This window comes from Polypterus senegalus, chromosome 13, assembly GCF_016835505.1.
Source record: "Polypterus senegalus isolate Bchr_013 chromosome 13, ASM1683550v1, whole genome shotgun sequence".
Classification (NCBI taxonomy): domain Eukaryota; kingdom Metazoa; phylum Chordata; class Cladistia; order Polypteriformes; family Polypteridae; genus Polypterus; species Polypterus senegalus.
This window is the reverse complement of record NC_053166.1, coordinates 47,685,170-47,708,201: the sequence shown is the minus strand read 5'-3', so window position 1 is coordinate 47,708,201 and position 23,032 is coordinate 47,685,170. Positions and strand designations below refer to the sequence as shown.

Here is a 23,032-nt window from a genome sequence, read left to right as displayed (position 1 = left end):
AAGGAAACTACCACAAAAAAGTATTCGTTCCCTGGATGGATGGATAGAATTACTACCTTGAGGGGGCTCCAAACTGCGTTCCATACCTAAGACTGCCTTTTTAATTATCTTATTGATTCAGCAGGCCTTTCTTAAAGTGATCTTACCAGCCTAGCCACCACAGTGTAGAAAAATCACACTGGCCATCACAGAGTTGTAAAAGATGTGAATTTCACCTTTTATTCTAAATTTTTGATGCTGCATATTTTCAAGTTCCAAACCAGAATCTAATATTAACATAAAAGCCCCAAGTGAACAAATAAAACTATTTAAAACGTATATAAAAATTGTCTATAGTACAGTTATCCAACTTCAAATGGCACTGTGCAAAAAAAGTAACTGACCCCAAGTTAAATCAGCTCAATTAACGAGATGAAGAGTTAGCTGAATGAATGCTGCCGGCCTGGATTGCAGCTAGCCATGTTAAATATAAATCTTACTTATTTTGACCATTACTATCCAAGTGAAGTTGCCAGCCCAAATTCTTATCAAGTTCATAATGCCATGATAAAATTAATTCCTGAAGAGAACACAAAAAAATTGTCATCTGTCACCCTAGAAAAAGATTGCAAGACTCAAAAAAACACAGTAAGAGCAATTATCTACAATTGGAAAACCTTTGGAACAATAGTGAATCTCCCCTGAAGGGGCTGACCAGACAAAATTACAACAAGAGTGCAGCATTATCAAGGAATACCCAAAGGATCCTATAAAACATCCAAAAAACTACAGGCTTCTTCTCCTATCTCACCAAAGATCAGCGTTCATACCTCCACAACCAAAGACAATGAACAAAAATGGGCTTCATTTACAAATATCAAGCAGAATTCACTGCTAACCAAGAAGAACAGGAATGCTTGGCTCTGGTTTATCAGTAAGTACCTGGGAGATACCAAAGCCTTTTCGGAGAATGATCTATGGACAAAAAGGGTGCTTTTCAGAACAATGTGGATCCCATTATACCTGAAATAAAGCAAATACAGCATTTTGCCTAAGCACATCATACCAACAGTCAAACATGTTGTTGGTAGTGTAATGGTGTCGGGATGCCATAATTTAAGGAATCATGACGTCTAGTATTAGAATTTTTTTTTAGCATTTGAAGACTTGTGGTTTTTTTCTTAAATGCTAATGGTTTTTAATGCCGGAGTCTTATGTTGTTAAGGTAAGGTGAGTTAGTCTTATGATTTAATTTGGTTTAATGATTGCATTTACTTTTTCCACACAGGTTCATTTGGCATTGGATAACTGTTTGTTCAATAAATTATGTAACTAAAATGTGTTTTTGTTTACTCTGGCGTGCTTTATATAGTGTTTGATTTTGGTTAAGGACCTGAAATTATATTTCTAAATTTTCAACAACAGATGAAATCAGGAAGGGAACAAACACTTGTTCATGGCACTATAACTCTTTATAGTGCAACTTGTTTGCTGCTTCTTAGAACTTCGATATCTCCTTTCAATTATGCTGTACATTAAAATATCATGACAAAGTTGGTTTATTTCAGTAATTCCACTCAAAAAGTGAAACTTGTATAATAGATTCATTAATTACACACAGACTGATGTATTTCAAATGTTTATTTCTTTTAATTTTGACGATTATAACTTACAACTAATGAAAGTCCCAAATTCAGTATCTTGGAAAATTACAATATCAATTAAGACCAATGCAAAAAAGGATTTTTAGAAATGTTGGCCAACTGAAAGGTATTATAACATGAAAAGTATGAGCAAGTACAGCACTCAATATTTAGTTGGGGCTCTTTTGGCCTGGATTACTGCAGCAATGCGGCGTGGCATAGGGTCGATTAGTCTGTGGCACTGCTCGGGTGTTATGAGAGCCCATGTTGCTCTGATAGCGGCCTTCAGCTCTTCTGAATTGTTGGGTCTGGCGTATTGCATCTTCCTCTTCACAATACCCCATAGATTTTCTATGGGGTTAAGGCCAGGCGAGTTCGCTGGCCAATCAAGAACAGGGAAACCATGGTCCTTAAACCAGGTACTGGTTGCTTTGGCACTGTGTGCAGGTGCCAGGTCCTGTTGGAAAATGAAATCTGCATCTCCATAAAGTTCGTCAGCAGCAGGAAGCATGAAGCGCTCTAAAACTTCCTGGTAGACGGCTGCGTTGACCTTGGACCTCAGAAAACACAATGGACCAACACCAGCAAATGACATGGCACCCCAAACCATCACGGACTGTGGAAACTTTACACTGGACCTCAAGCAAAGTGGATTCTGCGCCTCTCCTCTCTTCCTCCAGACTCTGGGACCTTGATTTCCAAAGGAAATGCAAAATTTACTTTCATCAGAGAACGTAATTTTGGACCACTCGGCCGCAGTTTTGTCTTTAGCCCAGGTGAGACGCTTCTGACGCTGTTTCTTGGTCAAGAGTGGCTTGACACAAGGAATGTGACAGCTGAAACCCATGTCTTGCATACATCTGTGCGTGGTGGTTCTTGAAGCACTGACTCCGGCTGCAGTCCACTCTTTGTGAATCTCCCCCACAGTTTTGAATGGGTTTTGTTTCACAATCCTCTCCAGGGTTTGGTTATCCCTATTGCTTGTACACTTTTTTCTACTACATCTTGTCCTTCCCTTCGCCTCTCTATTAATGTGCTTGGACACAGAGCTCTGTGAACAGCCAGCCTCTTTAGCAATGACCTTTTGTGTCTTGCCCTCCTTGTGCAAGGTGTCAATGGTCGTCTTTTGGACAACTGTCAAGTCAGCAGTCTTTCCCATGATTGTGTAGCCTACAGAACTAGACTGAGAGACCATTTAAAGGCTTTTGCAGGTGTTTGAAGTTAATTAGCTGATTAGAGTGAGGTACCAGGTGTCTTCAATATTGAACCTTTTCACAATATTCTAATTTTCCGAGATACTGAATTTGGGACTTTCATTAGTTGTCAGTTATAATCATCAAAATTACAAGAAATAAACATTTGAAATACATCAGTCTGTGTGTAATGAATTAATCTAATATACAAGTTTCACTTTTTGAATGGAATTACTGAAATAAATCAACTTTGCCATGATATTCTAATTTTATGACTGGCACCTGTATTTTCAATTAAATAAAATTGTCAAAGATACAGATGGTCTTGTTTATTAAATAAAATCCATTGTTCAGAAGAGCTGAAAGATCAAAAATGTTTACCAACAGATGCAATGGACTTACTGTAATCAATTTCTGAAGATACATTGATATACACATTTAATACACAAACGATTGAAGTATAACATTACAGAATCAGTACAGAGATTTATACAGTAAATATACTTATTCTTGCTTACTGTATGTGTGTGCATACAAGCATTAGTGTAAATTGTTTTCCTTTTTACTTTAAATTAAATTTACTTACCCACACATAATATATTAAAACAGAATCCCTGAGTTACAGATTTACTGACTAACTGATCTGGAAGACTATCAAATCCAACATGACCACCAAGATTTAGATTCCTTTTCTCCTCACTCTGTGGAAACAAAAATAAAAACATGAAGTTCATAAATTCTTAAACGTACAAAAAATGAGATTAAGAAATATGCATTTACTGTTAAATACCAATTATTTCACTCTCTTGCTTAAGTGTTCCAGAGAAATCACTTTGTTTTTAAAATAAATATTTAACCTTGGTTAGAAAAACCAAGATTCTTAATTACCGAAAATCTATACAAACACAGGTATGCTTATTAGTCTAATAAAAATGACTGTTCAAAAGGGAACTAATAAAATGATCAGTGCCTCATCACTATTTAATCTGCCTTTTTATTTGACATTTTTTGTTGATTACTATTATCTTACCAAATGATTATGTCTGATCTTTGCACTTTGATATAAAACATTAAGTGACTGTAGATTGTTTTTGATAATGCCTTACTAATTGGCAGTCTTCAATAACCTATAAGTTAGCACGAAACATGAAACTGATTTTCCTACTCATAACATCAAAATTAAAAGATTAGATGGATAAGTATATTGGACACTTGTCTCTATCTGTTTTGCACAGTAGTGACAAATTTGTTTTTGCAATTAAGTCATGAACTAATATCTTTTAACATTTAATGGTCCATGCTTCGCAGTAAGGAGACCTGGGTTTGCTTCCCGGGTCCTCCCTGTGTGGGGTTTGCATGTTCTCCCCGTGTCTGCGTGGGTTTCCTCCGGGTGCTCCAGTTTCCTCCCACGGTCTAAAGACATCGTCCTGCCCAGGGGTTGTTTCCTGCCTTGCACCCTGTGTTGGCTGGGATTGGCTCCAGCAGACCCCCCCGTGACCCTGTAGTTAGGATATAGCGGGTTGGATAATGGATGGATTGAATGGTCCAAATGATCTGCAGAATTAGACTGCAAGACATTATAGTGCATGCAGCAGATTGTCTACAGCACAACCACACTTTCCTCCAGGACTGTCACATTTATCACTGAATAAAAAATATGCGTACATGTACATTATTGTATGAGCATTTGAATGTGAAATGAACATTTCATAAACTCTATTCATCTATGTACAAACCCACAAACTGTTATATGACTTTTTTTTTTTTTTTTTAATACAGGTATTGTCACGCTTGGGTCATAAGAGTTGCATGAGAGACACAAAGGTGAGTTCCGGTTTCCAAGGAAAATACAGGTACAGTGATCCCTCGCTATATCACGCTTCGACTTTCACAGTTTCACTCTATCGCGATTTTTTTCTCATACACGCTTACGTCACTAAGCATGCGCTTTCTGAGAACTTTTATCTAAGCCCTACGATGGCTCCTAAACGTGCTGCTTTTTCTAAGCCTTCTGACAATAAAACTAAGCGCCGGAGGAAGATGCTTACTATCCAGGAGAAGGGGATATGATTAAAGATGGCAATACCCTACAAAAGCCTCCTCACGCATATGAAAAGACAGCGCCAGCAACTGCCTATCAAGATGTTCTTCAGCCGCGCACCCGGACACCCACTGCCTACTCCTTGTACTTCTTCACTGAAGACAACAACGCACCTGCTGAAGATACTGCACCACCTCTGAAGACTCTCCTACTGAGGTCATGCCTTCATAGGTTAGTGGTTGTGTGCAATTAAATGTACAGTACAATAATTGGGGATTCTCCTTCCGTCTCGTGAGTGCAAAGCGTAGCGGTATTCCACTTATTACAGACTTACTACTTGCGGCTTGAGGTGCGAGGCGACGCGATGTGAGCAGAGTTCTGGAGCTCTCATCGTTCCCTTGCTTTTGTGCACGATGCGCCTGGAAAAATAGACAAAATTATGTCTCTGAAAATATATATAGCTTATTTAGTGCATGAAACTCCGTCTTTAGCGGTACAGATTCGGGCTGACATTGTACGACTTTGGACAGGCACTTGAGGGGATAAAAAACAAACTTAGGAGCGCACAAAAATTGAGGATAAAAGTCGGTCACCTTAAAAGGCGAGTGCGCCTAGTAATATGATATTTGTAATGTCTAATATGTCTTATTTTCTCTTATTTTGTCTAATATATTGGGTAACTAGCAGAATACCCGCACATCGCAGCGGAGAAGTAGTGTGTTAAAGAAGGTACGAAAAAGAAAAGGAAAAATTTTTAAAATAACGTAACATGATTGTTAATGTAATTGTTTTGTCACTGTTATGAGTGTCGCTGTGATATATATATATAGCAAAATACCCACGGTTCGCAGCGATGTCATGTGTTAAAGAAGTTATGAAAAAGAAAAGGAAACATTTTAAATATAATGTAACATGATTGTCAAAGTAATTGTTTTGTTTATTTGGTGGCAGCGTCACAAAGTTATTTTCGTCTAGCTGCATCAGAAAATGTACCACGACGTCTGACATGCCTCCTTTTTACTGTTTTCTCACAGCTTGGATTGCTGCTGTCATATATATATATACACACACACACATATATATATATATATATATATATATATATATATATATATATCACATATATATATATATATATATATATACATATATATATATATATATATATATATATATATATATATATATATATATATATATATACCTATCTACATCATATATACACACACATACATACATACACACACAAATTATATATATGTATGTATGTATGTATGTATATGTGTGTGTGTGTGTGTGTATTATATATATATACACATACATATACTTGTGTGTATGTGTCTATGTGTGTGTATAGCTTTGGTCACTGAGTGCAAGGGAAAAATAATAAAATATAGTCTATAAGTTATTAAACAGTAAAACATTAACGTTTCAAGAAGTACAGGTACATTGAGCACTACTGGAGTGGTTGTGGGTAAACTACATTTTAAAGACTGTAACACAACAGGTAAGTAACTAACAGCAGCTAAAATATATATGGATCATCTCTCGGTAGTAGATCCCTTTTGAAAGGCGCTACACGACGGCTGTGGTATAGAAATTACATTTTCTATGTGAGCGTTCAAATTTGTGCCTCTGGTAATGTGCCTTACCGGCATTTAAAGAAAATTAGTTTTGTGTCCTCTGCAGTGTTAAGAGAAAGGCTTTGGTTTGGGATAAAAGGAAAAAGGTGTAAAGAAAGGAAAGTTGCCTTTTTCTTTTATATAGTATAGAGATGTGTTCGCTGGCGTTATGATCGCCTTTTGGGGACAGTCGCGGTGGGTCTTGTGTAGACTGGTGAGGCGTCCCGCCATTAATCGGCTGTGATGGCACTGTCAGTCCTGCACTCGTGTGCGTGAATTCATAATCCGAGTTTAGGACCTCATAATCGTATACGTGCAAAAGAAAGTGTGAATCGCCTTAATATTATTTTGCCGTGGTGTAGAAAAGGGGTCCTGTGTTTGCACTTGTCTGGGCTATAGCGCGGGGAGGATGAAAAAATTAAAAGTGCTCACTTTGACTTAAAGCAGAAGCGCAGTCAGCGTCTCAAAGGCGGCACAGCTATGCACGCGCTGGCTGCTCGACTTTTGCTGGGCAGGAGACCCCTTTTGTACACACGTTCATGATATCAAAAGTCTCAGCTCTTTGGAGGTAATTCATATATTATATATATAGCAAAATACCAGCTCAGCAGAAGTAGTGTGTTAAAGAAGTAATGAAAAGAAAAGGAAACATTTTAATAATAGCGTAACATGATTGACATTGTCATGAGTGTTGCTGTCATATATATGCCTGCCTAAATAAGTCACCTCGCTTTGCTCTTACTTTATTTACCGTTCATTTAATCATGGCTAATGGCGGAAAAATTATAAAATGGAAGGAGGATGGCTTTACCAAAACAATTATTGATGGCGAACGATTATTCATAAAGCTTGAATTGGTGATCTGTTTTCTGTGTTAACCTCATATTTTTCATACTTCTTCTCAAACTAAGGTGGTGCGAGGGTAAAATGAATCGGGATGCTGATCAGTGTAATCGTGTACCAGGAAATCATGCATTGACAAAAGCTCCCCTTTGCTTGTAATGCAAAGTGTGATTAAATGCATTATTTTTAACGTTATGGAGCACATGCATCGAAGCTTCTCAGCTGTGCTTGTGCTAAGAAAAGGAAAGATTTTAAAAATAGCGTAACACGATTGTCAATGTAACCTTTTGTAAGTAGTGCCTGGAGGATTCAGTGTGGAGAAACTCTAGAGAGCGTGTGTATTAACTTGTGGATTTTTCTGTGAGTATTTGGTGGCAGTCTGACGAGGCTTCGAAGACGGCGTTAGCTGCAGAGCTCAGCTCAGAGTGAAATGGGATGAATGGGGGAGATGATGGCGTGACTCCCCACCCGCCTTAACTGTCAATCCCCACAAACACAGTCTCTGAATTTGCATAAGCACACCCCTTCACCTACAATTTTAACTTAGTTACAAAGTGATCAAAACTCTCGTTTATATCCTCGTCCTCTCATTAAACTTGTATCCCGCATTACCTGTGGGCATGTGAAACGCCAGCGGTAGCCTGTCTATGAACTTAATTTAAAGTTTAGGTTTACACCGTGCTTTCTTTCCGAGGTAGCAGCACTCATGAATATGGTATTATATGTCACTCGCTCGCTTCTTATTGTTTCGCTGCCTTCTCAATTATATAATGCATGTTTTCTTAAGCGCTTTTTGGAGGTCTTCCTGGTTTTCTACGCACTTCGTTGACAGTCAGTTCACGTGATTACGTGGGAGGCGTGATGATGTCACACGAAACTCCGCCCCTCACGTCATTGCAGCTCAACTCCATTACAGTTAATGGAGAAAATACCTTCCAGTTATGACCATTAGGCATAGAATTTCGAAATGAAACCTTTTTTAAGTAAGCTGTAAGGAATGAGCCTGCCAAATTTCAGCCTTCTACCTACACGGGAAGTTGGAGAAGTAGTGATGAGTGAGTGAGTGAGTGAGTGCTTTGCCTTTTATTAGTATAGATACGAGTGTAATGGTAACTAAAGGGTGTTATTTCATGTCTAGAGGGCTCTAATAATGTTAAAAAACGTATTTAGAAGGTCGTAAACAGGTTTTCTATACTCTAACTGCGAAAATATTGATTTATAAATAAAGAATCCTACTTCGCGAAAATTCATTTATCACGGTAGAGTCTGGAACGGATTAACCGTGATAAACGAGGGTTCACTGTACTTTATTACTGTATGGAGAAGGCAAGTAGAGTGTCAAGACGTTATTCAAAACAGGAGCCGTTACTTCAGCACTCAAACACATGAGATAGGAGCCCTGACATGGGCAGTTATCCTGCTTCAGCTCCCATCTTCAGATCTGAAAAACACTAGCAGCTTGGAATCACCACTGTGGCAAACTAGGAGAGTGCAAGAAGGAGAAGGTCAAAGCCCAGTGTTAAATGTTCTAAATATTGTGCAACAAGCATGTTACACGGTAAGACTAATCCTGCAGAAGACAAACAATTATTTTGCCCTTGGTTTATCGTTTACCAGATGTGACAGAGCAGCTAGGGGACTGACCTTCCTCTACTACCATTAAGAGATGGCGAATCACCAACGACCCTGGTCACAACAGTATATGTATTTTCCCCCAAATTAGTTATAATAAAATTTCTGTTATAAAGAGATTTTTTATGGTCCCATGAATTTCATTACATTGGGATTCAAGCGGTATAAAAGGTTAACAAATACTTTACTGTAAAAACCACAATGTATTGTCATACACAAACAAAACATAAAATATGGTCACCAAGCTTTTAAACTAACATTTGGACATACTTGAACAAATTAATTTCTATAATGAACCATTCAAGCTTCATCAATTGGTTCGGATGACAGCTTCCCTGAGACATAGATGTCTGGCCTAATGTAGATGGCAAAATTAAAAAGTGAGTGGTAATCTCTTCCTTTTTGAGACAAATTTATAGAATTAATTCATATGTTACTAGTCAAAAACTGTCACATCAGAAAGAGTACAGGCTGAAATTATTAGATGACCAACAAAAAAGAAAAAATTTGGAGAAAAAAATTACAAAAAACCATAACAGACAGCCTAATTCAAGTTTTCTGTTAAATTTCACACATCGGCTTTATAATGTTTTGATAGAATGTAGTTTAAAGAAAACAGCAGAAATAAGTAAGATTAAAAATTTCAAAAAGAATAGGGACCAACAACTTCATACAGTCTACATACAGTAAAAAAGCTCAATTTATTTATTTATGGGATGCCACCAAGGCCTTATCTCTCTGCATTGATCTCATTCTTCCTCCTCACACCTGTGTTCAACATAAGATAACTCTTGCTAGAAGCAGATTTTCACCTTGATAACTACCATTATGCAAAAATCCCTTTGTCAGTTCATTGCTCTACATACACACAACTGAGACATATCTGCCAAGCTATGTGGTCATAAACAAGAAAGCTAGTTTGAATTAAAAAGCAACTAAAGCCAAACACATGAAAGATTTACAAAACATAAAAAGTGACCTGTACTTGAATCAAAGCTACACAATTTATTACTACACAGCACATCTAAAACATTTGTTTCTGGATGGCTGACAATGAGATATGGAGCTCAAGTTTACATTCTTGCAGAGCTGATGTAATCTTCCTCAACTAATAGGGGGGGCCTCCAGTTTCCCAAAACTGTTTAGACTACCACAGCAGGTCAGAACTCCACCTTTTAAAACACTTGACATACTTTGTTTCTCTAGATTAATGCAACTCTGATCAACTATAAACCCAGCAAAGAAAAAAAAAATAAATAAATAAAAAAAGAAAAATGACTTGCATCTCTCCCCCTGCAATATGCACACTAATGCGCCTTGACAGTTTTAACATTACATCAGCTAACAGATTATCATAAATGCAACAGGATAACTGTAATAAAATTCCTACTTAGGAGCAAAATCTCTGGATACATTACTGAGGGGAAAGAAGTATCAATCAAGTTTTCATTTTATGACACACTGCACCAAAATGAGGCAATGCCACATTCCCCAGTAAGCAAAAAAAAAAGATAAAAAATATCTTTAAATGACAACTTCTATTATATAAAAATTCAGGGATGCTCCGATTATTTTTTTTTTAGGACCGATGCCGATCACCGATTTCAATACCAATTCCAATATTTTGTTAAATCACTTAAACTTTCAACATTAAGCTTTTGCATAACCGGGTGATTTGAAGCCTTATATTCTGTTAGGGTTAGGGTGCTGCCTGTTCATTTTTTTTTTTTATTAACACGCTTATTGCTCAATCACCACAAAAATAAAATTCCCTTAAATACATACTTTTAACTAATAAAATATACACAGAAAATATTTAACCATTAATACATATGGCATAGAAAAAAATAAAATGCTTCTTATAATAAGTTTTCATATTGTTTAATTTCTTTCGTAATGTACTTACCTGAAACAAAACTTAAAATGTAGTTTTCACCATTTACCTAACAAAACAATCTACAATCTCACCTATTGATTTAATTAATTGATACTGGCAGTTTAATACTGTTTAATTGTAAATATCCATGCAGTTAAACTTTTCAATCATTTTTAAAAATTGCACAACAGCTTTTTTGCTGCTAAGATATACATATAATATTTATATAGGTGTTTTTTTTTATTTTGTTAACAGTGCACTAGCTAAACATACTTAGTACTTAAGGGTGTAATCATAAATATGGATTACCATTTTAATTATGCAGTACTTGTTTCTTACCAAAATGTTTACTGTATGACACACACAAACAAATAATAGAGAGTATGAAAAAAACTAAACTATCAAATATCCATAAGATATCAAAAAGATCCAAGGCTAACAAGCTAAGCAAATCTATAAGTAAAATAGACACATTTTGACTTTAAGCTGACCGACCTATTTATTAGGCAGCAATTTCAAACTTGCATTCAACGTTTTTGTAATTGAAATTGTGAGCTGCTATACTAAACGTAAGCTCACTCGCCATTCAAAAAAAAAAAAATCAGACAAACAAGTGTCTGTCTTATTTAAAAGGACAAAATAAAAAGGCATGAATTCATCAAAGCAGCTTTTCTTGCTGTCTAAAATTTACAGGACAACTCTTCTGACATCTTTCTCTCAGTTTATTACTCCACTTTCATTAATATTTCAGTCTTCTCACTCTCTGGTATAAAGTGTGCCTTGCTGCTCTTGGTTTACAGGAAAAAAGAAAAATGTGCAAGCTGAATTACCATAACACCCTGTGGATGGATGGATGGATGGACAGATAGAGAGATGCTTTATTTGACCCAATTAAATTACTCTAAATCTTATAAAAAAAAATTTAAAAAACAGCTGATAAAATTGTGTTTTGTTATCAGCCTATTTACCAATTGAGTGGGGAAAGGAAAAAAAAAATCCGCCAATTTAGATCTTTGGCCAATTAATCAAATTATCACTATAAAAATCCCTTCTAAGCCTGCTTACTGTAATGTAGGGTATAAGAAAGCCAGTGCTTATCCAGAAAGAAAGAAAGAAAAAAGTATAACCCGAATATAAAACTAGATGAGACACTACACCAAAACAGGGCACAAACAAACACACATACATACATTTTGAAATGGATAATTAATATAATGTGAGTGGAAACCTAGAGAGAACCCACACTAACATAGAAAACTCCACAAAGGTCATGGGCAGGTCGGGACCTAAACCAAGTTCTCTGGCGCTGTAACATTATAGTGCTAACCACTGTGCCACTTAGTCACTAAACTTTAAAACAAGTGTTTATACATCATTTCTACAAAATAATAATGAAGAGTACACTATAAATAACTCAACACATCAGGTTAATAAAAAGAGCCAATGTCTGTGGCTAACACTATGTCTCTGGAATATTCATAAACTGTCATTCCTTAGTAGATCTGAAACACATTCAACACGAAGGATGTCACAGTTCAGAAGTCACGATTATTACTGTTTTAGTATTATTTTCTAGCAATGAATGACATATTCATATTATTCATCATGAAGTTCAGAAATGATGAGCAAGAGTACAACTGAAATTCATTTTTGACTTGATTCAGATTTTCAGTTCTCTCATTCTCCATCTACATGGGGGTTTTCTCCAGCTGTTCCAGCCTTCCATCTGCATTCCCAAAGACATGCATGTTAAGAGTTTACCAGTGATTTAGAACTGATACTATGCGCGTGTGTGCGAGCGCAGTAAGCCCTAGAACTGATGCATTTTTTCAGGCCTGGTTCCTGCCTTGTGTTCAAAGCTGCCAGGAATTTTTCTGGTTCTATGCAAACCTGTATTGAATAAAGCAGGCTATACAACATTATTTTCCATTTATTACTGCATATTAGGTGATAGACCAATCTACAAAAAGCCTATCTCAGAAACTATCTATATTTAGTTTCCTAATTAGTGTTGAAATACCTATCCTATGAGGAAGAACAGTGTTACCCTTCACATATTAAAGATAAATTTACTCATGCTTTACAGCTGGCAGTGAAGAATAGCCTCTGTAAGTCTATGTATGTATGTATGTACAGTAATGCACAGTTCCTTAAGATATGCATGTAATGACCATGTGACTCAATTTTATTACACCTTAACCACACAAAAATACAAACTATCATAGTTATAACTCACACAAGAAATCAACATCCCACCCTCATTAAAGTTTTAGTCTTCTAAAAAGCCAACTCCCTGAATGCTTTGTTCATACATTTTTAAAAGCAAACATGGAATAATAAATAAAGTGATTATCAATTTATCATCTAATCAGTTAACATTGTAATGCTAAGCAGGTAATTTCATCTTTGAAATCTCCAATATAGTTAGGTTGACCTTCTAAACCTTACACAATTCACTCTATTCACATTTAGCAACACGTTGCCTGCAAACAAACCACTATACAGGCAAAAACATTTTTACATAAAAGTAACACATTTAAAATGTCCCAAATAAATAAAACTAATTTATACTGCTAAGAGAACCTAGTGAGTTACAGTGGTGCAATATGACTATTACCGTCTTATAAAATTAATGTCTTGAAATAGGAATGGATGCACATGTATACAGTATATAGAAAGAGTAATTTAACAGTTAATTTACTTTAATCACTATAATTTTAAGTATTTTTCTGAAGTAGTTGGTTAACTTGGATTGATCAACATACTGGTAAGTAAAATAAGATAAACACTGTAACTATGTTTTAATTATAAAAGGGCTACATCAGTACAGGGGAAAAATGAATTCCAAGTTAAGGATTAGAGAGCGTACACACACACACACACACAGGTTTGAAATACAATGTTACAGATCTCGAGGCTTCATCTATTACAAGAAAATTCTATCAGTTGAAATGTTTATTCTTTTACTAGAAAAGTATATAGAACTGCACTGTAATGACTCACCGTATTAAACAATGGGGTCAAATACATCCTAATAGATAGAAAAAGGAAGCACCAAGTTAACCACATCTACTTCAAACAGGATACATATAACCACCAGAAAATTGTTTCAGTTCCTTTGTGAAGGGAATATCTAAAAATAAATCCATGTTAAAACAAAAAGCCTCATCAGTTAACCTGCACAGGAAAAATGCATCCGTACAAACATTTTATCCACTATAATGTAAAGGAGCTGGAGCCTGCCCTGGCACCATCACACGCAAGATTATAAATAACCACCAATTTATCAATAATCTATCCATTATGTTAACCAAAATAAACAAAATCCCAATGTTCATCCTTCTGGAATTTAACACTTCAGACAATAATGTTTATTCATTTTGCCAAGCTTAGTAAACTGACATACTGTATATTGCTACTCAAGTATAATTCCAAATGTATTAAAAAGGGAGGGGGGCAAAACTATACCACATACAAAAGAATTGATGTTTTTGTTTATTTTGCAGATCTGTATTTGCACATTTCCAAGATCAGCTTAATTGTATTTTTGAAAGACAAGCCTGTATCTTCATTAGTGAAAATGCCTCTTTAAACATATCCATTCACAAATCATTGAGAGACACCCACAATACTCTGAACCCAAAGTTGTACTGAAAGATTTTTAAATATTTCTCTGCACTAAAAGATATTTTCCTGTTCCTATTCAACCTCTGTTTTAAATCATGAACCAAAACCTGTAACTAACTGATATCTCATGCTAGAACTATAAAGCATCCATTGCAGCAAGAAAAAGCTGGGTTTTTATCACATTAATGACAATGTAAGGTTTAACTGCTATATTTTTGATGTTCCTGTTATTATAATGATTTTAAAAAGCTTTTTCAAGGTCAGCAACATTCACTTAAGCTGCCTCAGTCAGCTTTAAATTAACTAGGGATATTCTGATCGATCAACCGCCAATCAAAATTGGCCAATTTTCACTAAAAAACACTTGATCAGTAATTGGTTAAAAGACCGATCAGAAAATGAGATATTTTGAGTCCCTGCAATTCTAAGCTAAGGTAATACAGTGGGATGCAAAAGTTTGGGCAACCTTGTTAATAGTCATTATTTTCCTGTATAAATCGTTGGTTGTTATGATAAAAAATGTCAGTTAAATATATCATATAGGAGACACAGACAGTGATATTTGAAAAGTGAAATGAAGTTTATTAAATGAAATCAATATTTAGTAGATCCGCCTTTTGCAGAAATTACAGCCTCTAAACATTTCCTGTAGGTTCCAATGAGAGTCTGGATTGTGGTTGAAGGTATTTTGGACCATTCCTCTTTACAAAACATCTCTAGTTCATTCAGGTTTGATGGCTTCCGAGCATGGACAGCTCTCTTTAACTCACACCACAGATTTTCAATTATATTCAGGTCTGGGGACTGAGATGGCCATTCCAGAACGTTGTACTTGTTCCTCTGCATGAATGCCTTAGTGGATTTTGAGCAGTGTTTTGGGTCGTGGTCTTGTTGAAACATCCAGCCCCGGCGCAGCTTCAGTTTTGTCACTGATTCCTGGACATTGGTCTCCAGAATCTGCTGATACTGAGTGGAATCCATGCGTCCCTCAACTTTGACAATATTCCCAGTCCCTGCACTGGCCACACAGCCCCACAGCATGATGGAACCACCACCATATTTTACTGTAGGTAGCAGGTGTTTTTCTTGGAATGCGGTGTTCTTTTTCTTACATGCATAACGCCCATTGTTATGCCCAAATAACTCAATTTTAGTTTCATCAGTCCACAGCACCTTATTCCAAAATGAAGCTGGCTTGTCCAAATGTACTTGAGCATACCTTAAGCGGCTCTGTTTGTGCTGTGGGCGGAGAAAAGGCTTCCTCTGCATCATTCTCGCATACAGCATCTCCTTGTGTAAAGTGCGTCGAATGGTTGAACAATGCACAGTGACTCCATCTGCTGCAAGATGATGTTGTAGGTCTTTGGTGCTGGTCTGTGGGTTGACTCTGACTGTTCTCACCATTATGCTTCTGTCTATCAATTCTTTCTTGGTCTGCCACTTCGAGCCTTAACTTGAACTGAGCCTGTGGTCTTCCATTTCCTCAATATGTTCCTAACTGTGGAAACAGACAGCTTAAATTCTCTGGGACAGCTTTTTGTATCCTTCCCCTAAACCATGATGGTGAACAATCTTTGTCTTCAGGTCATTTGAGAGTTGTTTTGTGACCCCCATTTTGCTACTCTTCAGAGAAAATTAAAGGAGGAGGGAAACTTACAATTGATCCCCTTAAATACTCTCTCTCATTATAGGATTCACCTGTGTATGTAGGTCAGGGGTCACTGAGCTTACCAAGCCAATTTGAGTTCCAATAATTAGTTCTAAAAGTTTTGGAATCAATAAAATGACAACGGTGCCCAAATTTATGCACCTGCCTGATTTTGTTTGAACAATTATTGCACACTTTCTGTAAATCCAATAAACTTCATTTCACTTTTCAAATATCAGTGTGTGTTTCCTATATGATATATTTAACTGACATTTTTTATCATAACAACCAACGATTTATACAGGAAAATAATGACTATTAACAAGGTTGCCCAAACTTTTGCATCCCACTCTATAATTGGCAGTGCTTTTTCATGCAAGGTTCTATGGTAGTTGAGCTAGCGAGCGACTTATTTAATTATTGAAGGCTAAAATAACATAATACAACATAGTTCATCTCGAGAGGTGGTGCTACTTCTCTAAAATTATAAACAACCATGCTGGTAATACAAAAGTTTTATTCTCTACTATTGATCATTTCCTAAACCCAGGTCAATCAATGGAATGCCTCCAAAAAACTTCCAGTGAATCCTGTGAGGCGTTTGCTATATATTTTTTTATTTATTTATTTTTTTTTTTAAATCAAACAATTAATGATATTAGAAACAATATAGTACATACCCCCAATACTGATCCTATTAAATCCCGGTAGTCCATTTTAAGCAAATTAAATTCTTTCACCAGAATAGATTTACCTGATCTATATAGAATTTCTCAAATGAAATCCTCCACCTGCGTCGTTGACCCAATACCAACAAGTTTTTTCAAAGAAGTATCCAACGTGCTAATCGAAAATGTGCTTCACATACTGTAGTAAATTTCTCAATAGATATGGGGGTCTTCCCAGACTGTCTTAATACTGCTGTTGTTTAACCCCTGCTCAAGAAAAATAATCTCCACTCCTTTGTTTTTGACAATTTTAGACCTATTGCTAACCTGCCTTTCTTAAGTAAAATCCTAGAAAAGGCAGTCATTGTGCAGCTACATGATCACTTGAATAAACATTTTATTCCTGGCGAGTTTCAGCCAGGTTTTAGAACAAATCATAGTAAAGAAACTGCACTTGTTAAAGTAGTAAATGACTTGCAGGTTAATGCGGACAGAGGCTGTTTATCTGTTCTCATCATCTTAAATCTGAGTGGCCCATTTGATACCATTGATCACAATATTCTTATAAATTGCCTTAGTCAATGGGTTGGCCTCTCTGAAAATGTCTTAAAATGTTTTCCGTCTAGCTTAACAGGTAGAAAATACTTTGTTAGTTGTGGCAATTATACTTTGAAGACACATGATATTCTATATGGTGTTCCACAAGGATCTACTCTGGGTCCAGTGCTCTTTTATCCACATACTTCCATTAGGTCAGATGATCTCAAGGCATAATGTGATCTACCACAGCTATGCTGATGACACACAACTGTATTTATCAATAGCGCCGGATGACCCCAACACTCTTGGTTCACTGACTAAATGTCTTGCTTGTGTTTGAGTGGATGAGTAGTAATTTTCTCAAACTAAATAAGAAGAAAACAGAAATCTGAGTGATTGACAAAAACGGATATTAGAAATAAACGTGATTCATTAGGCTTAAAAGTCAAGACAGAGGTAAATAATTTAGGGGTAATCATTGACTCTGACCTGAACTTTAAATCACACATTAATCAGACTACTAGGACAGCATTTTTTTCCAGTTAAGAAATACTGTATAGCAAAAGTTAGATCCCTTATAACTTTGAAGGATGCTGAAAAATGAATACACACTTTTGTTTTTTGTCGACTAGATTATCGTAAATCACTCTTCTTAGGACTACCCCAAAAAAGACAATCGGTTGCAACTAGTGCAAAATAAAGCTGCCAGAAACTTAACTACATTGGTAGTCGTCACTACATTGGTTGCCCGTGCCATTCAGCTTATGGTTTACAAAGTCTTAAATAATCTCACTCCATCCTATATTTCCGAATGCCTTTTTTTTTTACAATCCAAATAGTAACCTTAGATCTTGAAATAAGTGTCTGCTTAGAATTCCAAGAGCTAAACTTAAAAGAAGTGGTGAGACAGCGGTCTGCTGTTATGCACCTAAAATCTGGAATAACTTAGCGATAGAAATTCACCAGGCTAATATGGTGGAGCAGTTTAAAATAACTGCTAAAAACCCATATTTTAACATGGATTTCTCATACTACATTTTAGTGTAACCCTGATATTCTATATATGCATTGAATTATTGTTTTTTAACATGGCTCTGCAATCCGTACTACCCTTTACTTTCTCTGATGTTCTTTTTCCACCACCAGATCAAGGCACCATGCAGTCCCTACACTGATGGAGTGAAGGCCAGATGTCATTGACCATCATCGTCTAATTCTTCCACATGTAGCCTGAAAACCTCATTTGTGTTAGGCAGAATGCCCAGTAGGGGCCTGGGCGGTCTTGTGGCCTTGGAAGTCCAGCAGTTTTTTTTCCCCAGCCCTTTGGAGATATATTTTTTTTTGTTTTGTTTTTTTCTGTCCTCCTGCCCATTGGACCTTACTTTATTCTTTGTTACTTAGTATTGTCTAATCTTATTTTTATTTTTTTATAAACTTTATCTTGTAAAGCACTTTGAGCTACATCATCTGTATGAAAATGTGCTATATAAATAAATGTTACAGCTGCTATTGTTTTCTTTTGTAGCAAACTTCCTGCAGTGTAAACAAAGAGCAGCAAGTGGAAGATTGTTTTATCAATGAACGAGAGCCAACTGGTCAGCAATAAGTGAATCACAAGAACTTCATGCTTTACAAACTCACTACAATCAAAAAAGTAAAAAATAAGAACAAAAAAATAATAAAAGCAGCATATACAGTAACAACCATTTAGCACCATTTTTTTTTTTTTTTACTTTTGTTAGAATATATTACAGATTTTTAATATGAAAAATTTGATTCTGAATTTTTTGACTAATTGGAACACCACCACAGGGACACAGGAAGTCAGATGCAGTAGGTACAATACGGATGCAAACCCTGCATATTATGCTGATGCAAAAACAAAAAACATTCTGCCTCACACAAACACAGAATAAAAAAAATCTAAAAGTCAGTTGCTTTTTTTTAACAAAACATGAATATTGTGAAAAAGTATTTCAACACTAAATGTATGGCATTTAATTAGTGCTTCTCTGCTATGAGATTCTATTTAAATAATAAATAAATAATGCAGTAAAATGCAATTTCCTTTAAATTTCACCCAACAGTAAGTGCTTCAGATAGTGACATAACAGAAGATAGACGACTAATTTAAATCCAATCACAGATTAAAATAGATTGCAAAGTGACAAAATATGTGATAGCTCAGCTAACACAGAAAGGAGAGAAAAAAAAAACACTGAATTAACACTGCACTGATTTAAGCAAACTGATACTATTACAAGCCTCAGATTCATCAGAAAATTACAAAATGAAACAAATGTACAAGTCAAAAATGATTATTAATTATTACTAATATATTTGAAACTTGTGTACAAAACATTAAAATTGCCTCTGCAAAATCCTGCAAACCTGTGCATTTTCATTACTGTTATTTATTGTCTAAGGTCTTAAATATCTCTAAAATGCTGCTATATACTAAAGAATAAAAACAAGACAGAAAAAATGCGTTTTCATATATTGTATAGTGCGTCTTCAAAATTGTTTTATGTTCTGAAATTGTTCGTGTGGAGTTTTCCTACCACATCTCAAAAGAAATGCCGGTTAGGTTAATCAATGACTCCAAATAGGTAGGTACAAGATAGATATTTGCTTGAATATTTGTGCATGTAAGTAAGAAAGAATTGGCCTGTCATGGACTAAGTACAATGTTCAGGGATAGCTACTGACTTAATTACAGTAACAATAATAATAATAATAATAAATCGTAATTATATAGTACACTTCTAAGCTACTCAAAGCACTTTACACAGACTTCATCCACCTCCAATGTGTAGCATCTACCTGGATAAGGCAACAGCAGACATTCTTGTGCAAGTACACTAACTATTAGGTGGTGAAAGGGTAAGAGAAACAATTTACCAGTTAGAGGCAGGGGATCACTCGCAGAATGGACAAGGTTGTGGTGGCCAAGGGCATAGGGAAACATCCTATTCTTTTTGCCAGGGATCTTTAATAAACACAGAGTGAGGAATTTGGTTTGAAATTTCATCTTAAGAATGGCAGACAGAGTTCCCCTCACTGTACTGAGGCATTGGGCTCCACACACAGACCAAAGGGTAAGCGCCTCATGCTTGTCTCGCCAACACCTCTTCCAGCCGCAACTGCATCCAATTTTACTGGGAGAGGCTCGGCCTTCAGGTGGCTCTGAATTGTATCATGTGGATTTGTTCATGTTGGGTTATGTTACTTACTGAATTGAGCAGTAAACACTGGAAAATAGTTACATCTGAATTAACTGGATTTATAGGTAAGTAAGAGAGACCAGACAGGGTTACAAACAAGCATATACTGTATGTGGGATGAGGTCATCGGTATAGTTTAAAAAAATAAATAGATTTAGATATAGTTGGTTACCTTATAAAATTTGAAGAAAGGCTTGCTACTTTTCTGAATATGGATCCCAGCATCAAATGACCAGCACCGTTGTTGGCTTTAGTTTGTTAAAAATATATAAATAAACAGACTATAAAAGAAAATGTATACTGTATATAAGGTGAACTAGTGCTAGTAAGTATATTTAAATAAAAAATAAATAAAATAAAAACAAAAAACTAAACTAGCTAGTGTGTATTAAATCTGACTGTTATTAGACATTATGGAACTTCCAAAGCTGACTCTGTCCAAAAGGTATCTTATTACTGAGAAGAGGTCAAAAAGCACAGGAAATGTGTATGTCAACTACCACAATAACAGTAAGTGTATAATCCTCTTGACCTTTAAACTACAATGAGTATTCCAGTCTGATCAGTTTCTGTAGAACAGCAATAACCCTGGAGGAATTATGGAAAAAAGGGCAGGGGGGTATGATCCACTGGCAGTAAGTAAAAAGAAGTTCAAAATCTGCAATCATCATCTGACACTTTCTATTACGGTCCATGCTTCCAATGTAAAAGTAAAATTCAGAGACAGAATAACAGTTTAAGTGAGATTTCATGCACATCAGTGCTTTACATGCAAGTAAATATCTTTTTTGGCATGGGAAACGGGATTCCTAGAGAGTAACTTAACCAAAAGAGGAAGTCAAAGCAGGAGCATTACTGAGGTGATCATGAAAGCATGAGTGTGGCTGGAGACAGTACATAGATGGGATTTCTATAAAATTAGTAGGAACCGGAGTAGAAATAGCAGTGAAATGTTAAAATGAAAATCTGAAAGTGAAGGGGAGATGAGCCTGACAACTGTTATTAGAAAGAAAGCCAAAGCCCTCCACAGCTTACTAATCCAAAAAATCTAAGTAGATTTCATTAATGCGGAGTGGGCACTATGTTTGGATATTTAGGTGAAAGAAATAGTTTAGCTTCTTTTTCATAATTACAGTGGCTCCTAACAGTAACTTAAGTATAGACTTTGTTTGTAAAGCAGCACAAAGTGCAGAATGAAAAATGTGTTGAGAGTCAAATGCATTAATTACTGCCTAGCAAAAAGGACCTGAAGTAACAAGACAAGACTAACCACATTGAAAAGGCTCTGTTATTTCTGACATTTATGGCTATAGCCCAGATATGGAAGATTTTGTATGCTGCTTAGCTTCTTTGTATTATACACAGACACACATGGAGCATATAAAAAAATTAATAAACAAAACAAGTTACTTTCTGGGTACCACTGCCTCACTGCTCTAAAGTCCCAAGCTAAAATCCAGAATGACGTGCTTGCTATGTAAAGTTTATACATTTTCCTTGTGTGCACTGCAACAACACTACATGCTCCCCAAGGTGCTCTGGTTTTCCACCCACATCCAAAACACATGCAGGTCACGTTAATGACCACCCTGTATGAGTGAATACGTATGTACCATGTGAAAGAATAATACCCTTTCCAGAGGTGGTCCCTGCCCTGTTTTTTAGTCTTGCAGTTAAATGCTACCCTAAATAATCAAGAATACGCAGGTCTGATAATTGATGCATGGGGGAGAAACATAAATAAATCATCTTTTTCTATGAGCAACAATTAATTTAACTTAGATATATGGCAGGAAAGCATGTTCAAGTGCACAATTCCATTATTTTTAAAAGAGATCTTTCTGTAGGGCATTGCAAAAGCTACCCTAAAATGATATCATTTCACCCCAAATCTCAAATTCCATCAGGCTCATTTAGATGCATATTTTTAAATAATTTAGACATACTTAGATTGTAACAAATATTTTGTAACAGTAGTAAAACCTCAGAAAATGTAAGCATATATCACAGGTTGAGAAAGAGACACATAGTATACCAACTAAATTAAAATATTGCACCATCTTGACAGTGAATGATGTTTACTGGACAATAAACAGCTTGATACTGAATAAACAATAACAGCTGAAAAGTCTCATCAGTGTTCTCATCAGACTGTGTCAGCAGAACTTAACAGCCATGCTTCACCTTCTACACAACACCATATGCTGTCAGATTCTCCTACTGTGTTTATGTGAATATGAAAATTGAAAAACAGCAGTCATAATCTCTTCTTCAGGATTCAGATCCATATGGCAATTCACTGAAATTACTGCAAAAATCTTAAATTTTATTTCATATTGTTTCAACACCACCATATTTTGCTAAAATACACATCAAAATTATTATTGATACACATAACCTGATACATTTCACTAGCCACTCATGCATATCATCTAATTCGAAGAGTTAGCATGGTTAGTCAGAGTCAACAGTAGATGAGAATGAGGGGGCGTAATG

The 23,032-nt window shown here is 35.9% G+C and overlaps 1 protein-coding gene across 2 annotated transcripts in view; it reads right to left on the bottom strand.

Moving 5' to 3' along the window:
- sept8a (septin 8a) overlaps nucleotides 1-23,032 on the bottom strand; it is a 78,165-nt gene that overhangs the window by 42,710 nt on the left and 12,423 nt on the right. For both annotated transcript variants that reach the window (XM_039776269.1, XM_039776270.1), the window contains exon 2: nucleotides 3,402-3,516. In XM_039776269.1, coding sequence (XP_039632203.1) covers nucleotides 3,402-3,516 — 115 coding nt within the window. The remainder of the gene's footprint in view (nucleotides 1-3,401; nucleotides 3,517-23,032) is intronic.